The sequence below is a fragment of the Dicentrarchus labrax genome, unplaced genomic scaffold (genome assembly GCF_905237075.1).
Source record: "Dicentrarchus labrax unplaced genomic scaffold, dlabrax2021, whole genome shotgun sequence".
Classification (NCBI taxonomy): Eukaryota; Metazoa; Chordata; class Actinopteri; family Moronidae; genus Dicentrarchus; species Dicentrarchus labrax.
This window is the reverse complement of record NW_026136720.1, coordinates 28,043,231-28,063,891: the sequence shown is the minus strand read 5'-3', so window position 1 is coordinate 28,063,891 and position 20,661 is coordinate 28,043,231. Positions and strand designations below refer to the sequence as shown.

At 39.0% G+C, this 20,661-nt stretch overlaps 1 protein-coding gene across 1 annotated transcript; it reads right to left on the bottom strand.

Annotated features, from left to right (window-relative positions):
* Window positions 1–4,629: 4,629 nt before the first annotated feature.
* On the bottom strand, window positions 4,630–20,629 carry gan (gigaxonin). Its single transcript, XM_051383216.1, has 13 exons — window positions 20,443–20,629; window positions 18,850–19,043; window positions 18,527–18,641; window positions 18,014–18,364; window positions 17,154–17,222; window positions 16,920–17,071; window positions 15,258–15,379; window positions 14,970–15,082; window positions 14,383–14,532; window positions 12,833–12,969; window positions 11,038–11,172; window positions 8,106–8,215; window positions 4,630–8,013 (listed from the first exon to the last, which is right to left on the bottom strand). Exons 2-13 carry the CDS (start codon window positions 19,029–19,031, stop codon window positions 7,841–7,843), a joined length of 1,809 nt encoding a protein of 602 aa, XP_051239176.1. The 5' UTR covers window positions 19,032–19,043; window positions 20,443–20,629; the 3' UTR covers window positions 4,630–7,840.
* Between the last annotated feature and the right edge of the window lie 32 nt (window positions 20,630–20,661).

Here is a 20,661-nt window from a genome sequence, read left to right as displayed (position 1 = left end):
TCACGATAGCAGTGCAGGGGTGGTAGCGAAATCACTTTTTTCAGCTCATGAAGTTACTAACCCCCTAAGAAAAATTCAGTTTTTTAAATCTGGTGTATATCTGGTTAAGGCTCATGGTAGGGATATTGTCAATATTCCATAATATGGTGCTTGGTATCGTTGGCAAGGGGACCTTTTAGGCTTTCATTTAAGCCCAGTACTGAATCTGTCTGACAAACACAGAGGTCACATGACTTCTTTAAACCAGAAATAACACACATTTTCTCACAATTTCCGCCTAAACTGTATGCTTTCTTTTATCCCTGGGGCATGAAAGAACACCAGGGACACAAAACTCAACAACTTCAATACTCAAGGCACTCTGATGATTCAGAAAATGTATAATATACCCATACTATTTATTTGTGAGAGCCTTAAATTATAATATAATAATAATATAATAATATAGAATAGAGCGAATAGAATGGACAAATAGGATGGAGCCCTACTAGTTGTAAAATTCAATAAAGAAACAGGTTGTAAAGTCAATATATTTAATCAAAGACTGGTTTGTATGTTGATATCCATTATTTTATTATCTATTCATCATCATTCTCCATGTCGTCCTCGTCTTAATCTGAACTTTCTACACAGGTCGCCTGGTTTTCACACTTTGTCAGTTTACACATGTCTGTGCACCTGAGGCCATTTACAAGACACATACATCGAGTGAACATTTTTTTGTGCAGTTGCAGGCGAGTAGATCCAGGAGAGCTTCAGGTGCTGGCCGGCCTTCCATCCAGTGCAGCACCAACTGTTCACCTTCCTCCTCTGTCTCCATCTTCCATCCTCTGCCAACAGGGCTTGGTACTTGTGGGGCCTTTTCTAAACATCTTCTCCAAATACCAGCCTGATAGTTAGCTCGCAGTGTGTGTTGCCTCCAGTGTTGGGAAGTTACTTTTAAAAAGTAATTAGTTACAGTTACAAGTTACTTCTTCCAAAAAGTAACTAAATTAGTTACTCAGTTACAAATTATAAAAGTAACTAGTTACTTCAGAAAGTAACTATTGCGTTACTTTCAAGTACATTTTTAAATGCTTAAATATGAACCCACCTCCACCACTCTTTAATGGAACTTAAAATACATGTGCATGTTCAATTATTTATGATAAATCTGAATATTATAATGAAATGGACACTTAATACAATCCATTATTAACAGAAACAATGTACACAAATCTAAACTATTTTAATGTTGCTGTGGGAGACTAGCCTCCAATCAAATGCCATGTATGTAGATATTATGTTTATATAGTGGATCCATACAAATAACACAATAGATGTTTTGGAACTTTTGATATTTATTGCCCCTCAACAGGCCACAACTGGGCAAAATTAAATTATGCTTGTTAAGCACTATACCAAAAATGAATAACAAATATATACACTCTTTGTAGTGCCAATAAAAAAAAACTTCAGACAATTGGTAGATATACTGTACTTCAAGTATTTTCTTCCTCGAAAAAGTAGAACAGTGTAACAATATGAGGTGCTTTCAATCTAACATAATAATAAAAATAGCATAATGTGCATTTCACGATTACCTTTAATTTAATTTCTTGGAGGGAAAAGTAATGGCTATACTTCCATTTAGAGAAGGCTACTTTTGGATTATTTGGGCTCGCCATACCTGTCTCTCGTTGATTGACTCGCTTGTGTTGTTCGTTGTGTGTCCGACTATGCGTGCTTTCGAACACCCGCCCAACTCTACCTCTGATTGGCTTACCATTAAATTTTACTCAACCTCAGCCAATCATCAGCATTTATGCGCTTGTCGTGCACTGCCCACTAACCAAGGAAGAACAGTAAAAAAAAAAAGTCTTTGCCTCTCGGCTCAGAGATCTAGTTGGTCTGATGAAAAAAACAGCTTCAATCATTTTTTGGCAGTAACGGTAACAGCGTTATTAAGATGGGAAGAGTAATCAATTAGATTACTCGTTACTGAAAAAAGTAACGCCGTTAGTAATGCCGTTATTTTTTTTTTACTGTTCTTCCTTGGTTAGTGGGCAGTGCACGACAAGCGCATAAATGCTGATGATGCTGAGGTTGAGTAAAATTTAATGGTAAGCCAATCAGAGGTAGAGTTGGGCGGGTGTTCGAAAGCACGCATAGTCGGACACACAACGAACAACACAAGCGAGAAAATCAACGAGAGACAGGTATGGCGAGCCCAAATAATCCAAAAGTAGCCTTCTCTAAATGGAAGTATAGCCATTACTTTTCCCTCCAAGAAATTAAATTAAAGGTAATCGTGAAATGCACATTATGCTATTTTTATTATTATGTTAGATTGAAAGCACCTCATATTGTTACACTGTTCTACTTTTTCGAGGAAGAAAATACTTGAAGTACAGTATATCTACCAATTGTCTGAAGTTTTTTTTTATTGGCACTACAAAGAGTGTATATATTTGTTATTCATTTTTGGTATAGTGCTTAACAAGCATAATTTAATTTTGCCCAGTTGTGGCCTGTTGAGGGGCAATAAATATCAAAAGTTCCAAAACATCTATTGTGTTATTTGTATGGATCCACTATATAAACATAATATCTACATACATGGCATTTGATTGGAGGCTAGTCTCCCACAGCAACATTAAAATAGTTTAGATTTGTGTACATTGTTTCTGTTAATAATGGATTGTATTAAATGTCCATTTCATTATAATATTCAGATTTATCATAAATAATTGAACATGCACATGTATTTTAAGTTCCATTAAAGAGTGGTGGAGGTGGGTTCATATTTAAGCATTTAAAAATGTACTTGAAAGTAATGCAATAGTTACTTTCTGAAGTAACTAGTTACTTTTATAATTTGTAACTGAGTAACTAATTTAGTTACTTTTTGGAAGAAGTAACTTGTAACTGTAACTAATTACTTTTTAAAAGTAACTTCCCAACACTGGAGGCAACACACACTGCGAGCTAACTATCAGGCTGGTATTTGGAAAAGATGTTTAGAAAAGGCCCCACAAGTACCAAGCCCTGTTGGCAGAGGATGGAAGATGGAGACAGAGGAGGAAGGTGAACAGTTGGTGCTGCACTGGATGGAAGGCCGGCCAGCACCTGAAGCTCTCCTGGATCTACTCGCCTGCAACTGCACAAAAAAATGTTCACTCGATGTATGTGTCTTGTAAATGGCCTCAGGTGCACAGACATGTGTAAACTGACAAAGTGTGAAAACCAGGCGACCTGTGTAGAAAGTTCAGATTAAGACGAGGACGACATGGAGAATGATGATGAATAGATAATAAAATAATGGATATCAACATACAAACCAGTCTTTGATTAAATATATTGACTTTACAACCTGTTTCTTTATTGAATTTTACAACTAGTAGGGCTCCATCCTATTTGTCCATTCTATTCGCTCTATTCTATTTTGAAGACTTGTGCTGGCTGCACAAGTCTAATTTAAGGCTCTCACAAATAAATAGTATGGGTATATTATACATTTTCTGAATCATCAGAGTGCCTTGAGTATTGAAGTTGTTGAGTTTTGTGTCCCTGGTGTTCTTTCATGCCCCAGGGATAAAAGAAAGCATACAGTTTAGGCGGAAATTGTGAGAAAATGTGTGTTATTTCTGGTTTAAAGAAGTCATGTGACCTCTGTGTTTGTCAGACAGATTCAGTACTGGGCTTAAATGAAAGCCTAAAAGGTCCCCTTTCCAACGATACCAAGCACCATATTATGGAATATTGACAATATCCCTACCATGAGCCTTAACCAGATATACACCAGATTTAAAAAACTGAATTTTTCTTAGGGGGTTAGTAACTTCATGAGCTGAAAAAAGTGATTTCGCTACCACCCCTGCACTGCTATCGTGATTTTTCTAGTTCTAGGGGTGTATACCTTGCCAAAAATCACTATGAGACTTTGTCCCCCCAGATGATACCGATGGCCCAAATTTGGGGCCCTGGCTCATGGACTAATCTGTATCCTGGGTGATACACTGCCCAGATAAGGGTATAAAACAGGGATAATCATAGAAATACTACGTTTTGAGGCCTGTACTCCACAGATAATCAATAGGTGTGAAATATTGATAACTCTTTATTGTACTCTTAAATGTGTATTCACATGGGTAAAATTCCATTTACTGTTGTTACATATTCTACTAGTAAAAGTTCAAACTTTTTTAAAATTTTGTAAACAAAACATGAAAGAAAGTTGCTAATTCATTGTTCATAACCTTTTTTAAAAGTTTTGAAAAAGAAAAATGTGAAATTTATACCCTAACTGGGCTTGTCGGGAGATTTGCAGCGTTGAAGTAAAAAAGGACCATCATGTGTCTCTCGCTCTGTTTAGACAAAGAACTGCCAAATATGTGGAATAAATACGTACTTTAAAAAATACATTCACAAACAGGCACTGAGAATAACCAGACAGAAAGAGCCAAACTTCTCTTTTGTTTGTTTATGTAGGTCAAATAGAGGCATCAGTATTAAACTTAGACTGTTTCATAACCCCTTGAAAACTCCTTGTTGTATGTTTAAGGTAAATCTTTGCTGGAGTCATTGATCAAAGTCTAGCTGTCAGAATAAAAATCAGCACTTAAACACAAAAGATAGAAACCAACGGGATCAGTGACCACTTTGGTGTTTTAATTCCTTTGACGTAAATGAATGACACACAGGGCAACATCTTACGAAACTTCCTCATGCATCAGTTACAAAAGTACAAACTGAAGCAGTTCACACCCCACCTTTCACAACACAACTTTGGTTAAAGACTATTTTCAGTTTAGAGTGCTATTATTTTCCCTTATGTGCGTGTACCAGTGTATCACAACACAGCTAGTCATAAGGTGTTAACATGTGAGAGCAAGCATTGTTTAGGGTACAGAGCAGCTCGGAAACTGGATGTATTTACTGTAAATGATGAGACACTATGGAATGTTAAGTGTCTAAGCAAAAATAAGGAAGAGCAATATTCAGAATGGTCCTGCTGCTTTGTAGAGCTCCAGGAAATCCTTTTTCAGCTGGTGTGTCATATCAGTGTGAACATACTGTATGAGAACTGTTTCAACTGGGGTGTGATACAGTAGCAATACTGACCCTTTCATTTATTTAGCACAATATTCAATATACCATTTTCGTTCATTTTGACAGAAATGTGTGATTTAGTTTAAGTCATAGTCTTTTGACTAAGTTAGCTTTAGTCATATTGGAGCTCACCAATTTCCAAAGGCAAAGTAGTTCCTCAAACAGCATTGAGAACAGCCACTAACAAACAATGCCCCTTACTTCAAGGACACACCTCACCTGAAACAATGCTCTCACCCCATTCTCCTTCGCAGTGAAGAAAGTGGCATATAGCAAACAACAATATTTTGTTTTTAACATACATTATTATTAACATTGAAATTGGATATCCCGACCAACGATATATACGGTATGACAGTGTTTACCAGCTCACGACTTCTGCATGTCATTGCCCTAAAGCCCCTGGTTCTGCAATGCAGGTTTTCTTTTTAAACTCTCTAATTGACCCTTCCCAACCCTAACCTGCCCCTTTTTTGCTATGTCCTCCAATAACAGTTGAGCAAGCCTCAGTCAGAACCTGGGTCAACTTTCTCCTTCCTTAAACTTAATTCTGCTAACTTTAACCAACTTAAGATGTGACTATATAAAGCCTATGTTGCTTTAACTTTTTTAACCATCTTGTGTGTCAAAATGTGGTTGTCCTTTCAATATAGATTAGCCTAGCACATAGCATATCTAAGTACAGGAAAGTAGAAAGAGGTTCCAAAAGGGGCGTGGCTTAGGAAAGGTCAATTGTTTCCACCTAGTTTGAGCAACAAAAGTTGGGAGAAAGTCAGTTAATGCTCAGTCTCTATTCAGCAAAGCGTTTAAAGACTGGCTTGCTTTAATCGACTAAATATCACATGATTTCAGTCGATTAAATGTACAGTAACTTTAGTGTTTAGTTAAAGTGCAATGCATTATTTAAACATTTCTCTACATTTCTTCACTCCTCTACACAGTACAAGACAGCAGTGATTTCTTTTAGCTTGTAGTGCCTTTCAAGTAACATTTTTGTCTTTTTTTTTCCTCACTCAGATTTCGTTTCTGTCGACATAAACATTTGTTTTTCAAAACATTTTTATTATTATTATCGACGAAAACTATGATGAAAATGACTCGTCAGTGCAATCTACACTGGATGGTAACAGTCCACTTACACCACTTGGGCCGTGTATTGTAAGACCTGCAACTCCATAGGATAACTTTAACTGTTAAGCAGCTGACTTCAGCTACTTCTATTACTATTTATGACCGTACGTGTGAGACATCTTAACCTTAGTGGAAAAAAAACTGTAAATAAATGATCTATTGCAAATAGTTGCAATGTATCAGTTAATGCTGGGGAACTTAGGTTCAGCTGGTGCAAAGGGATGCTGGGGGTGGGTTTTGTTTAGATTTGGATCCCAAATTGTGTATTTACATTTAAAAAAAACTGTTTGCTTACCCTGATTATTAGAGAGCTAATATGCTACACTGATTTTAATGTTTTCCACACAAGAACACATAACTGTACAGTACTTGTTTAAAATTTACTAGCAAGAGCATGGATTTTTTTACAATTTTAAGACTACTTTGTATTGGGCTTTATTGTTCATACCTCAGTTTCAACGAGTGTCTTTAAGAGGTGTGTTTGTATTAACACTCCATGAGCTCCACTGACGCTGTGTGTTTACTTTGTACGTGCTGCCCCTGAGCTGAGGACAGACAGCAGCAGCTGTAACTCACACAGAACAAATGGGGTCAAGGGATGCCAAAACTGTACTGACTGGAAAGCCAGGTCAGAGGTCACGGAGGCTGCAACACATCAAGAAACTCAAGAGTGTCGGTCGCAGCGACATCTATTTCTGAGCAGGCTAGGTTGGTCAAAGATAAAAACAGACTATCAAGCAAAGCACTGGTGCTCTGACGTGCAAACATTCAGTTAATGCAAAGCATTCTGGGATTAGTTCGGGATTTCTTTCGACAACCTTCATCCTCTACAACCTCAGTTAGTGATTTCTACATTGTCTATGATCGATTTGCTGCATAGCTGGGGTTTCTTAATCTATAGGCAGAAAGATAGCAAAAAATGTCAGTTTCCACTGACAATCATGGCACTGAAGGTCCTCACACACTGTGACTTTGGCCTGTCTAGGATCAAAGTCACAATCATTGTGTACTTACTTGATATATGTATATACACTTTTTACATCTTGGTGGTTTTTAACTATATATTTTAACCAGATGAAGGATTTTAGCTTTCAAAGCCGAGCTAACGTTAGCAGCAGCTCGGCTCGCAGCCCCTCCGGGACGTCCTTTGTCTGTCCAACAGTGTGGGAGAAGCAGTGATGATTTTAAGGTGGAACTACTTTATTCAGTGTTTTTAGTGGTTTTAATCAGCGGAGAGGACGATAATTCGGCCCAGTAGAAGTTTGTTATTGTTTTGTTATGAGAGACCCCCTAACGGCAGAAATAACATATTGTACATTTAAATCCCACACAGAGCAACATTATTACCAGTAAACATTACAGGGAGGAATGTCCATTAAAACACAATGCCAAAAACAATCAAATCCCATGTTAAAAAAAAATAATATTTAGAGTTCTAAAAAAAAAATCCACAAAACCCATGATGTTAAAAACTTGTTTAGATGAACTTTTGTCCCATCAAGTCATACAGGAAAAAAATCTTGAGTAAAAAAACCCTAACCCTCTGAACAGACATTAACAATCCTCAACATCTAACCAGACTACAGCAGGTAGAAAGTACCGGTGTGCAAACGTGGAGTCAGATTCTGATTCGGAACATGCCCTGACTCAGCTGAAGGCGGAACAGTCGGCAGTTGGCGATGCGCAGAGCGGCGCAGGCGGTTTTGGAGAGGTCGGTGGGTAACATAGGCTTGGTGCGATGCCACGTCCCGGTGCTCCGGCGAAACTCCCGGATGTAGTCGAAGCTTGTTCCTGCACACACGGGAAACACCAACCATTCACATTCAGATACTGACGATGCGTAAGAACTCTGTTGTTGTTCTGCATGGTTTTCTTCTACTAACCCGTGTCCAGGTCTCCCACTACGTAGATGCTGGCTCCGATGGGCACAGCACCGTAAACAAAGGACGAGCTGGTCTGGATGCACAGGTTCTGGTCATCCAGAAACATCCACCTGCACCCATCATACCACAACAGAAATGTGTATCAAAAATAATTTGTCTGTAATTTTACTGAAAAAAAAAAGGTAGGAACATTTTGCCTCCATTGCACGGTGTGCAGTCTTAGTTTGTACTTTATTTATGTTCTGTTGGCCCCAACAACTGAAAGCCATAATGGACAAAAAAAAAAAAAAAGCGCTGGATTATGGAGAATTAGAGATGGAATAGTTCAAGTAAAAAAAATCTGAATTGTTCGGTTTGCTAATCACAGGTTGGGCATGTATATATTCATTCATGTAATTATTCATTTGAAAAAGGCTATGAGGTCAAACAAGCATGCACAGAAAAGAAAAAGTTCAAATAAAGTTATTGGGGTGCAAAAGACTTTAAACTCATTGCAGCTTCTCAGTTGGCATGGATGAAGTGTAGAGTGCAGTCAGTCGGCTTTGGAAATGGCAAAAAGACCAACAGAGTAGCCAACAGTCTACAGAGGATCCGCTGCCATCGTGGCATCATGTGCAGCCCTATGCAGTCGTGGAGGTTGTGGGATTACAGCAGTAATGTGGCCAGCAGTTTTTGTTAGCACAAATTAGAAAACATTTTCTTTTAATTAAGATTTGACAATGAGTTAGTGTTTATATTCCTTAAGTTACTAGCCAGAATTTTGTTGAAGGCAAACAGTGGTCAATTTTGTGAACCGCTCCACTCCTATAAATAATGGCAATAACTGATATTTTCTGTATTTCTTTTTGTACTTTTGGAGTTTAGTTTAGAATTCAATAGAATTTTATTTGGTAGCATGATTATTACGGCGGTGATATACTACACTGATTCCAACTGATTCTAATGCAACTATTTTCTCAGTTTCCTCACAAGAACACCTAACTGTACGGTATGCGTTTACAATGTATAGGATAATATTTTTTAGACTACTCTGTATTGGGCCCTTCTGCATACAACTGTATAGCGCCAAATCATAACAGAAGTTCCTTTTCATATGGCACTATTCTGATCTCACAACCGCTTCCTGGTATTTGTGAGAATTAGTTTCTTAGAATTTCAAAAGAAATTCGAAGCTTGTCCAACTTCCACTTTCATTCTGATCTTCGCTACTTAAGGCAACTATATTATAGACTTAGGCTTTCCTGATTTCCCACTGGGAGCAACAGAAATCAGAACAAAAGAGCAAGTGGTGATAATAAAGGAAGTAAGCTCCTAAGAGCTGAGATGGAGAGAAGAAGCCTCAATAGTGCAAATATTATAATAATAATTTTATGTTTAGCATTTTTCAGGCTCAGGAAAGCACTGAGGCCTTACATAAATGGTAAATGGACTGTACTTATATAGTACCATTCTAGTCTTCCAACCACTCAAAGAGCTTTACACATTCACCCTTTCACACACATTCACACACTGATGGCAAAGGCTCATCAGAACAGAAACTAATTATTTCACACACATTCACACACCAATGACACAGCATTGGGCAATTTGGGCTCCAGTATTGCTCAAGCAGCAGGAGGAACCGGGGATCGAACAGCCATCCTTCTGATTAGTGGATGACGATAAAAGAATATTGTGAATGTTGGGAGCGGCTGTGAGAGCCTCATAGAACTTATTGGCAGTCGTAGAGTTAATGCAGTGAGAGAAACACGCAGTGAGATGAGATACTACAACACTATGATCTGAACAGACAAGCATCAGTAATTTCCAAATTGCAGATCAGAAGTAGAGCAACATTAAAAGACCCAGAATTTAAAATCACTTACAAGAGGCTTAGTGGGACAGCACACATGAATGTTAAAATAACCAAGAATCAGAACTCGATCAAAGCTTGGCATAGTGTTTGAGAGGAAGTCCGCAAATTGAGTGATAGTCTGTGTTGTTGTTGACGATACACAAGAGCAATTAAAGGTCCGGTGTGTAACATTTATACAAATGGAAATAAAATTGGAATATAATATTCATAGGTATGTTTTCATTAGTGTATAATCACCTGAAAATAAGAATGATAGTGTTTTTGTTACCTTAGAATAAGAATTGTATATCTACAGACACCCTGGGTCACCTTCAGTGGCCATGTTTCTACAGTAGCCCAGAAAGGACAAACCAAACACTGGTTCTAGATGGGGCCTTTTGTATTTTTGCAGACACCATAGTTCCTCCTATACCAGTGGTTCTCAACCTGGAGTCCTTGAGGAGGTTCCAGGGGGTCTCCATAAAAATGTGGAATATTTTAATTTCACTATTATTATTATTTTATATTTTTATTTTTTAATGCACTTTTGGGGGGCTTTTATTGCCCTCAATTGACATTGACAGCTGAAAAGCAACAGCAAAGGGCCACAGTCCAGAGCTGAACCCACTGCCAGCTCTACCAGGTGAGCCATCCGGACGCCCCCAATTTCATCTTTTTCAATTTCAAATTTCATTGACTAGAAGTTAGCCCAATGAGAGAATGTACACCGATCATCCATAATATTCTGTATAATGTATATGTTATGCAGCCCCATACCAACAAACTATAAGACTGACTATTCTGTTCATAGGTTTCACACTCTTTACTGTTAATCTGCCAATCTACAGTGTAGACTGTTATGGAATAACTCAATCTTATCAGAAGGGGATCCCTGAGACTACATCTTATCAAATATGCGTCTGTGGCCTGATGTGTATCAATTCACCACTAGATGCCACTAAATCCTACACACTGGACGTTTAAAACTCAAAACTTCATAATGGGACAGAAAAACAGTACTAATAATAACACATTCATAGAATCTGCAATTTAAAAATAGATTTTAAAATCCTACAAAAGCAGTATTTCCATACTGACCTCCTCATCTCGTCATGGTAGAACTCAGACTTGCAGGTCATCATGTGTCTTTGCTCGGGATTGTCGTTCTCTTGGCTTCTAACCCCACCGAACACATAGAGCTCCTGGCCGACACCGCACGCCACCGAACCAAACCTGCCCAGGAAAATAAATGGGAATTAAAGAGACAGGATTGAGCAATATGGATCAGATCTTCAATTCGAAAATATGTTATTTTATTTGGCCATATTAATATATAACAGGATTATAGATATTGAAAACGTGACCATAAAACAGTACATTTTGTGGAATATCTACAGTTGTCTAATTATCTAAGACTTTATAACATTAAAGCAAAAGTCATAAAATTACAACATTGTCAAAAAGCAATCCTGTTTTGCAACATTCCTCACAATGACCTAAAACAACTGGAGAAATATGACAAATTTAGAGAATATAATTAATTAGTTGACAAATTTAGATAATATAATATAAACAGTGTGGTCACTGTATATATTATCACCCACCCCTATTTTGAGATATTAAAAGTTGGACCTATTGGGTTAACACCTAAAGGGGGGGCTGTTCAACTCACAGCTTAGACCAAGAAACAGCCTTTGTGTCGGAGAATTATGACACAAAGGCTATTAACTAATCATGAAGAGAGGCCAGTTTTGACACAATGAGGAATGGGACTACTTATCATCAAAGGTTTCACAGCACAGCCACTAATCCGGAAAAAAACAAGGCAATGTGACAGAGCAAACATGATCAGATCAAATGAATTTTAAATGAATTCTTTACTGCTAGAAGCAAAGTTATAAAGAAGTCCCTTGAAGCAGAGTTATTATTGTTTGGTAGCTTTCATTAGTTTTTAATTTTTGTTGAGTTTAGTTTCAGGTAATTTCCAGAGTGGGTTTGCTCGTTTCAGTTTAGTTTTTATTGTTTTAAAATCTTTAGTTTAGTTTTTATTAGTTTCAGTTTCAGTGTTAGTTTTAGTTTTATTATAATATGTGGGATATTTGTCAGTGGCACCATTTAAGAAGTTCAGAATAGTTTCAACACAAACACACTGACATAGCTGACTTAATTTTTATATGATTTTGGTTAGTTTTTTAAGTATATAACTGACTTAACAGTTAACTAAAATGTTTTTCACACTTAGCCTCAGTTTTAAGGTGAGTTTTAATTAACTATAATACCCTCGCAATGTAGTGATGTTTCAAGCTGAGTTGAGTGGTGTCTACGTAGAAAGGTCACTCTCCTACACACCTGTCAGAGCTCAGTGTATACGTTGGTTTCATTTCAAATTTCATTGTCCATGGTGTCTTTAGCATCCCTAATACATTAATAGTACAACCATTCAAGACAAACCGAAAGACTGAATGTATCTTCACATCTTAATATCACAGGTTCTGCTATGACTAACAAGTGAACATATGACTCAACAGCCTCACTTACAGCTACTTCATCATCTTGAGGAACATTTTGATGTAATTTAAGGGTTGACAAAATGAAAACAAAACTGACAGATGTGGGAGTGCGACAGTGACCATGGAGCCGTGTTTCTTTTCCTGTTGTGCAATACAAAAAAGACCAAACTGAGGTTTAATGTTTGTCCTATATAGCAACTGCGTACAACATGTGACAAAAAGATTTTCAATGGACAGAAACGAGAAGATAACAAGACAATGACATGTGAGGCAGAAAACAGATATTGACTTTAAACTGCTTGGATGTCAGCTGATCCAATCATAGATCCTCTTTCTTTCATGTTCAGACCACAACAGCTAACACTATCAGAAGTTGTCTTTACCTTCTCTCTTTCAGAGGGCAGAGGCCCGTCCACTGTTGGGTTTTGGGGTCAAAGCATTCAACGGAGTCAAACAGCTTTCCGTAGGAGCCCCCACCCATGGCATAGATCTTCTTATTCATGGAAGCGTAGCAGCCGACCTGAGAGAGAAGACAGACACGGCTGTACAAGTTGCAGCATGTGGGTAGAGGTTCACTGTGTCAAAATGAATCCCTTGGTCTAAGTTCTGTTCAATTTCTGAACAAGTCCGCACAAGGGCTGTAATGGCCCTGGGCCCGTTCTGTGTGGTCATTTTAGATACTTTGTTAGTCTACTAGTTTACTATCACACTGTCTAGACAAAGAGAGAGGTCTGGTGTGAGAGAAAAAAAAAAAAAAAAAAGAGGCAATAACCAATTAAGGAGGCAGGAAAAGTCGTTGGTAAAGTTTTGTGCCTCAGGTCTTCCAGGTCGCCCTTCATCTGGACTACTGTTTAGTGCTGAAATTAATAAATAATGAAATATAATTCATATGCAACAATTTTTAGTAGTATTTTTTTGCCTGTATTTTGATATTTCCAAGAAATGAGGGCAGAATTATTTAACACGTTAATGTAAAAAGAAATCAAAGATTCATCAATAATTTTAATTTTAAATAATATTCTAAAACTTCAAACCACTGCTAATAGCCTCTAACTGCTTTATTCAGTGTGTTTAGTGGTTTTAATCAGCAGGTCTGTTTGTTTTGGAGAGGAGGAGACCTCTGTGGATAAGTGGGCTCCCGGCAGAAACATCCTGAACCATGAACACTGAAGGAATCCTAAATGGGAGAAGCTGACTGCAATGACGGCAATTCTCCCAAGATCCCACGCTACTTCACAATTACATTTTGTCTTTTATTGTCATCTTGATGTGACAGACCCCCAAGGGGCAAAAAATACATACTGTACGTTTAAATGATGATACTGATGTGGAAATGCATCAGTGGATTTACTAAGAAAAGCAGTGCAGAGTTACTCGCACTCACAATGCTACAACACCACAAGCTCAGCATGGTGTGTTTGGTCAGTGTGTGGGAGAGAGACGTTGTGTGTCTGTGCTCGGGGAGTCAGGTGTACACAGTTTCGCGGAGCAGTAAACTGCGAATCTAACGGTTAATGCTCAGTATGAATGACAGTTTATCAGAAAATCACCTGTGGTGGAGCCACTGAAAGACCACACTCAGTATTGTGAGATATATTTATCAGATATTCAGATTTTGTTTATTTCAGTGCATTCATTTAGAACGGTAAACAGACAGTTTCACTGGAACTACTTAACAGGAATAAATCGACACCCAGCAGCCAATCAGAATCAGAGTATTCACCCAGACCATAATGTCTATTAATTGTTACAGAGATTTAACGTAACAACTAATTATGACTGATTTTAGGTGATGTTGCCCAGCTCTACTGTAGATCTGATATTACAGCATTACATTTAATAATAAAGTGGGGATTTAAGACCTATGTTGTGACACTATTATGGTACATGTTCTGCTGTTCTGTGAATGTGATATTTGCATGCGTGTTGTTACCTTGCGGATCATGGTCATGCTGGTCTGCATTTTCCAGGTATTCAAGTGAGGGTCAAACACTTCAACAGTGATCAGTTCCGTTGCTTCATTCTCTCCTCCGAGAATGTATATCAGACCGTCCAGCTCGACCACACCAAAGTTCTGACGAGCCTACGTACATCAGTGACATGATGATCAAACCACAGAAATGTCCCATGACAGAACCACCAAGAAATATACTTTTGTTTCTTTTGCTTGGCTTTTATGTCTCAGTGTATGTTGATTTGCTTTTAAGGTAGTGGTTTACAATCTAAATCTTAATATTGCAAACCAGGGTTGAACCTGTTTTGCAGCACTGCTGACACCTAGTGGTCATGAAGTAAAATAACAAGAATATATAAACATAATGTAACATGGCTGCAGAAACATGCTTTGTATGATGGACTGATGATTTATCCTCCAAAAAATAAAAGAATAAATAGCAGCAAACTCAGACAGAAATTCTACTGCAAAGATCGCCCTCAGCTGTTTATATGCTTATGATGGAGGGATACTTCTAACTGCTGAAACCTGAGGAAAAGTGTGGTCACAAAAAGGGGAGAGTATACCTGCAGCATTGGGGGTATGGGGCTCCAGGTGTTGGAGTCAGGGTCATATTTCTCTCCACTGTCCAGGACTGTGCTGTGTTCGTCTGTTCCGCCCATCACAAACAGAAAACCCTCTAACAGACAGGAAATGCAATGTTAATACTGACTCTACTACAGGAATTCTCTTCAGCCCTAATCCTGATGAAACAAAGGTTTATTGAAGTAATTCCTGACATGGGCTAAAGATGTGTTATCTACATCACTTCAGTTGTGGTGGATGCACTGTCCTGGCCTAAGCCCAGCACTGACCGGCAGCGACCACCCCGTGGCCGAGGCGGGCTACACTCATTGGCTGCAGCTCGATCCAGGCCTGTCTGTTGGTGTCGTAGAGCGGACACATGCAGTGCGTCACAGCAGTTGGCTTCCTGGTTCTGTACAGGACAGAAAACATTATACCAGACAGGATGTGAGCCAACAGTGTGATCAGGGTCAGCTAAGCACTACTTCAGTGGTTGGTCTATAGTGTAGATTGGCAGATTAGCAGAGTATGAACCCTATAAGCAGAACAGTCATTCTTATACATTCTCTCATTGAGCTAGCTTCTAGTTAATGAACCCCCTGGAAACCCCTCAAGGACCCCAGGTTGAGAACCACTGCACTAATTCAACCTCTTCCTCTGGTGAGACCACATTTCACAGTAAAATATACACCATTATTTTCTCTGTCACTGAGGGCTAAATCTCTGGCTCTCTCTAAATGACAGAAAACAGCCACATAACAACTAGGATTCAAGTGGGTTTTAAAAGGCAAGTTCTTATGATTCTGTGTTGAAACCGCTTAGAATGTACAGGTTTTCAGAAATTCTGTAAATTTAAACTGTTTTTGTGGAGTGAAGTGGTAAACCTTTTGTAGGTAATTACGGGACACTAAAGATTGTGAATAGTAATGCTGGTGATAAATAATTATAATAATAATCCAAGGCCTTGTTTACAGCATTAACCTGCATCATGGGGGATCTGATCACAAGTGGACAGTTCTGAATACTGATGTGAATGCACCCAAAACACACTTGAGGACACATTGAGATCCGATTGCTCAGACCACATTCGGAGGTGGTCTGGGATGCATGTGACCACATTCTTTTAGCAGGATGTACGTAAATGTGTACTGGGCCACATTGTTGGACAGCCTACTCAACTGACACATGAAACACGCTGTCTGATTTCCATTTTGTTCACTGCACTGTGAACAATGTCACCCAATGGCTTGTTGAGTATCGTTTTGAAGCCTTGAGTTTGGTATTATGGCTGCCGCCATGTTGTTTTTTTTAAGCTGCCTGGTTTGACAGTTTGATCTGAGTTTGGTGCGTTGAGCTCACTGAGAATTACTTATTTTATCATCCATTTTACTCTAAATGGGACCATAATATACTAAATGAACATCATGCTGTATGAAAGAAGACTAAGACCATAAATGGTAAACATGTCAAAACATGTCAAATTTGACAAAGTAACCAATATATGCTACTTCTTTGTCACCTGTGAAGAAAGTCTCCAGACTCCCTTTTTTGTGACTTGTTGAGTTGGGAGAAACTTTATAAACTTTGTAATGCTCTGTCCAAGACAAATTCTTCATTATTTCAGCCTTCTTGAAAATTTGGCATTTTTGCAACATTATACATTTAGTTTCTTTTGTGTGTCCGTTTGTCCCAGCGTGTAAGCTACTACTGTTGGGCCGCCATTTAAAAATAAGTTTAGTCTTTGCAAAAATAAATGATGTACGTGTTTATTTGCATGTGAAGTAGAGCTGGGAAGTGAGATCTGATCACAAGTGGCCACACCAGACACATGCAAAGACGCACTGTAATGTCAGGTGTTAACTGGTGTACTTTGAGCTGTCCACTTGTGCCAGGTATAAACAGGGCTCAAACACAATATAAAAGGTTAAAAAAGATGGCGGACAGTGACTTACTTGCGGTCCTCTCCTCCGGCGACAACTATACACTCTGAGTAACCTCTGGGTTTGAAGGCAGCAAGCAGAGCCTCACCCTGCAGAGCCCCAGCACTCAGCACCGGCTGACAGTACTCTCTGATCACCTCCCTCATCAGCGGCTCCCCCATGGCCTGATGGGATACCAAGTTGTTACTCTGTTGATTCTATAAAGCAGACATTTGAAATGTGGAGCGCTCTGTACAGTTTCCCTACCTGCTCTCTCAGGTAACTGACATCCAGGCCTTGCAGCCATACTGCAGACATCACTTCCCTCATGTGGACCTGCGAATACAGGGAACAGGACTCACATTTTAATGACATTAAACGTCAAATTTGACAAACACAGTAAACAGTAACCAATAAAGGCCACTTCTTTGTCACCCGTGGAGAAAGTTCCCAGACTCTCTTTAAAGATCTCACAGTTTTGTGAGTTGTTGAGTGAGGAGAAACTTTAGAAACTTTGTGAAACGCTGTCTTCATCAAATTCTTAATTATTCAGGCAAACATTATACATTTAAACATGGTAGATCTGATGATATTCATACTGTGCAGAAATGAATGGAGACCAATGGATGCCTTCAAAGAAAATGCTTACATTTCTACAACACAAAAGTATGTCTGCAAAACACTGCACTGTATGTGATTTTTTTATTCTAAATGGGTTAAAACATGAATAACCACTGATATGGTCTTGTAAGAGGTTACCCAGAAAAACATCTTAAATGCTAAATATCTGAAGATAACTCTCATTTTCTAGAAATCAAATATATTTCATGGATCACTAACCATAAAAAGATCATAAAACCAGCTTATCAAGTCAACCTTTTGGTTCATCAAACTCAAAGTAAGAGTGGGTAAACCAACGTCCTGATCTATCCTTAAAATGAACTTTACTGCTATAATGTGATATATTGCATTGCCTTTTTATTAAAAGCTTTAACACTGAAAATGTTGTTGCAGCCAGTAAAATGTATTATTATTTTTCTCATCAGCAGTTGCTCAGTTTGTTGCTGGTCTGCATTTTTCATGACCTCTCTTATCTTCACACTGAACCTACAGTGAGCGTCACCCACCCTGCGGTCCTCTGGGTCGTGCGCGAACCATCGCACCACAGCCTCCAGCACGTGCCTTTCGTTGCCCACGTTCAGCTTCTCCATGGCCAACACCTCGCAGAGCCGGTCCAGGGGCAGCTCCCTGAACTCCTCGGAGAGCGCCACATCGCCAAAATGTGTCTGCAGAAACTCGGTGGCGGCGTAGTGGACGTGGTACAGGCAGTAGTGCAGAGAGAAGAGCCGGATGCCGATGCAGTTCTCTGCAGTGATGCAGCTCTCTAAGAACTGGCAGCAGAGGGACTTGAGGTCAGTCATGAGGAGCATGTCGGACGCCTGCACCATGTCCTGGATGGTCTCTTCACTCAAAGTGATCTGTGTGTGAAGGAAAGACCCACACATGCAGGTGGTGAGACAAAGAGGAAGGTAGGGCAATACAGGCCAAATGGATACCCACAACAATATATAAGGATGGGCAGGAGACCACACCTAAAAATCTCAGCATGTCACTTTGCTTTCTAAAGCCTCTGCACTCACTTCACCGCTGAAGATATACTCCAGGATCTCTTTCATGATGGCCATGGAGACGCCCTGCAGCTCGATTCTGTACGTAGACCCATCTTCCTTTGGAGGATTGTAGTTCAGCTTGGTCCTAACAGGAAACCATTAACACAACTCAATACGACACACATGAAAATCAAAACTAGAAACCTGAAGTACTTTGTGAAAGTGGACACACCAGTGTTGCTTTAACACTGTAAACACCCGTTAAAGATAGCAAATGCATGATCTTATCTGGGCTGGTGTGACTGGCTCTGTGCTGGAGACCAGGGCAAATAGTCACTGATAGGTTGTCTGACCTGATATAAGGGCTAGCAGCAGCCAGGATGTTTTTCTGGACAGGCAGCTCCTCCCCATCCACCACCAGCAGCGCATCGTGGAAACTGTGCTCTTGCCAGAAGACGCGCAGCACCCTGAGGAGTTTCTGGGAATGTTGTGGGTCCGAAACTTTCGAACCGGTTTCACACTCAGAATGGGGCATGTCTATGCTTGACTGTAAACAAATAAACAGGGAACATTCATCAGTTCGGATCGCATTAAACAGGACACACAACACTAATTATATAAAAATTGGCTTATGAACAATTGGTTCATAGGCTGCTCATCTAATCAGCCATCTACAACAGTGGTTCACAACCTGAGGGTTGGGACCCCCACTAGGGTCGTGAGGGCATCTTAATTTTAAGGGGTGCTAGAAAACTTAAAAAAAATATACACAGTAGGCCTATATCTCAGTATTTTGTTCACTTCTGTTAAAGAGAGTAAATTATCTAACAGAACAAAGGCCAAGCATCAGGGAGAATATAACCTATTAAAATTGCAGTAGGTCATTTTTATAAAAATTACTTTTTGTCATATTCACTGAAACTTTCACTATATCCTGACAGTAGAACATGAGACAGATAATCTGTGAAACAATCAGATTCCTCTGGCTCCTCCTAGATCTCCTAATGGTATATGTAGAATCCACCGGGCCTGATTGAAAACAACCAATCAGAGCCAAGACAGATAGAAAGACGCTTTGAGCTGGTGGCCTGAAGACGGTTGATTGTTGTTTCATTCCCAGCATTAATATTTGGAAATGAGGAACCTGATCTTTTCACAGATTATCTGTCTGATGTATTTCTGTAAGGATATAGTACAAGTTTCAGTAGATGCGACAAAAATAAATAAATATAAAAGGTACCTACTGCAGCTTTAAGTATGTGTGACTGTTACAATACATAATACAGACAGAATGGTATAAAAAGTTTCAAGTTAAACAGGAAATAATCTGCTCAAAATTCATCAGAATCACTCATTTTAGACAAACTTCTTGCAATTCACTGTTAATGTTGAATACAGTTTTGAATATAATATGATACATCCATAACCTGATGTTTACTCAATGATAGAAAATGGGTCCCTTATGGAAAAATGTTGGGAACAATTGATCTCCAACAACACACCACAGTGGGCAGTGGCGAGCTGTAAACAACATTCACACGTTCAAATGTAACTGAAATACTCTTCAGTGAATCACTTGTAAGATGAATATTGTGGAAAAATTACGATTCATCTTGTGACTCTGAAACTGACAGGTTTCTAAATTAAGTTTGACGAAGCTGTTGGTTAAAATGGTGCGTTAGGGCTAGGCTAGCAGCAAAACACCCGTCGGTAAACAACGTGTCAAAGACGACACAGTATCGGTAGCAATGGCATTTACAGTTCAGCAGTGAAGATGGTAACTTAGCTAACGTTAGCCTACTCTCCAAATTACTGGCAAACGGTTAGAGCTGCAAACACACTAACGTAGGACTGAGCCCCAGGACTGTATGTTTACAATGGTTTAAACTTGTTATGTCATGTTTTCTATGTTAACAATTCAAGTTTACTCTTGTTAGGTGTCTTACCTGAAGACTGTGAAATGCGGTTTTCTTCTTTTATGGTCACAGGGCTGTACCCAACTACATTTAGGACAACATGAATGACTCCATGCGAGAATGTTGCAAGTGGACGTCAAGACATGTATCATGCTGCCTTAATGTAAAAAGAAATATAGTAAATAAGAGACTCCAATATTAATATACAGTTGTATGCATGTTAATATATAATTGTATGGGCAACATGAC

Bases quoted from the DNA above. Each gene is read 5' to 3' on its own strand.
- gan (XM_051383216.1), bottom strand. From the start codon at position 19,031: ATGCCCCATTCTGAGTGTGAAACCGGTTCGAAAGTTTCGGACCCACAA. The intron at 18,642-18,849 runs GTCAGACAACCT...GTTTCCTGTTAG, and splicing joins GCTGCTAGCCCTTATATCAG to GACCAAGCTGAACTACAATC. The intron at 15,380-16,919 runs GTAAGTCACTGT...TGTCCTGTACAG, and splicing joins GCCGGAGGAGAGGACCGCAA to AACCAGGAAGCCAACTGCTG.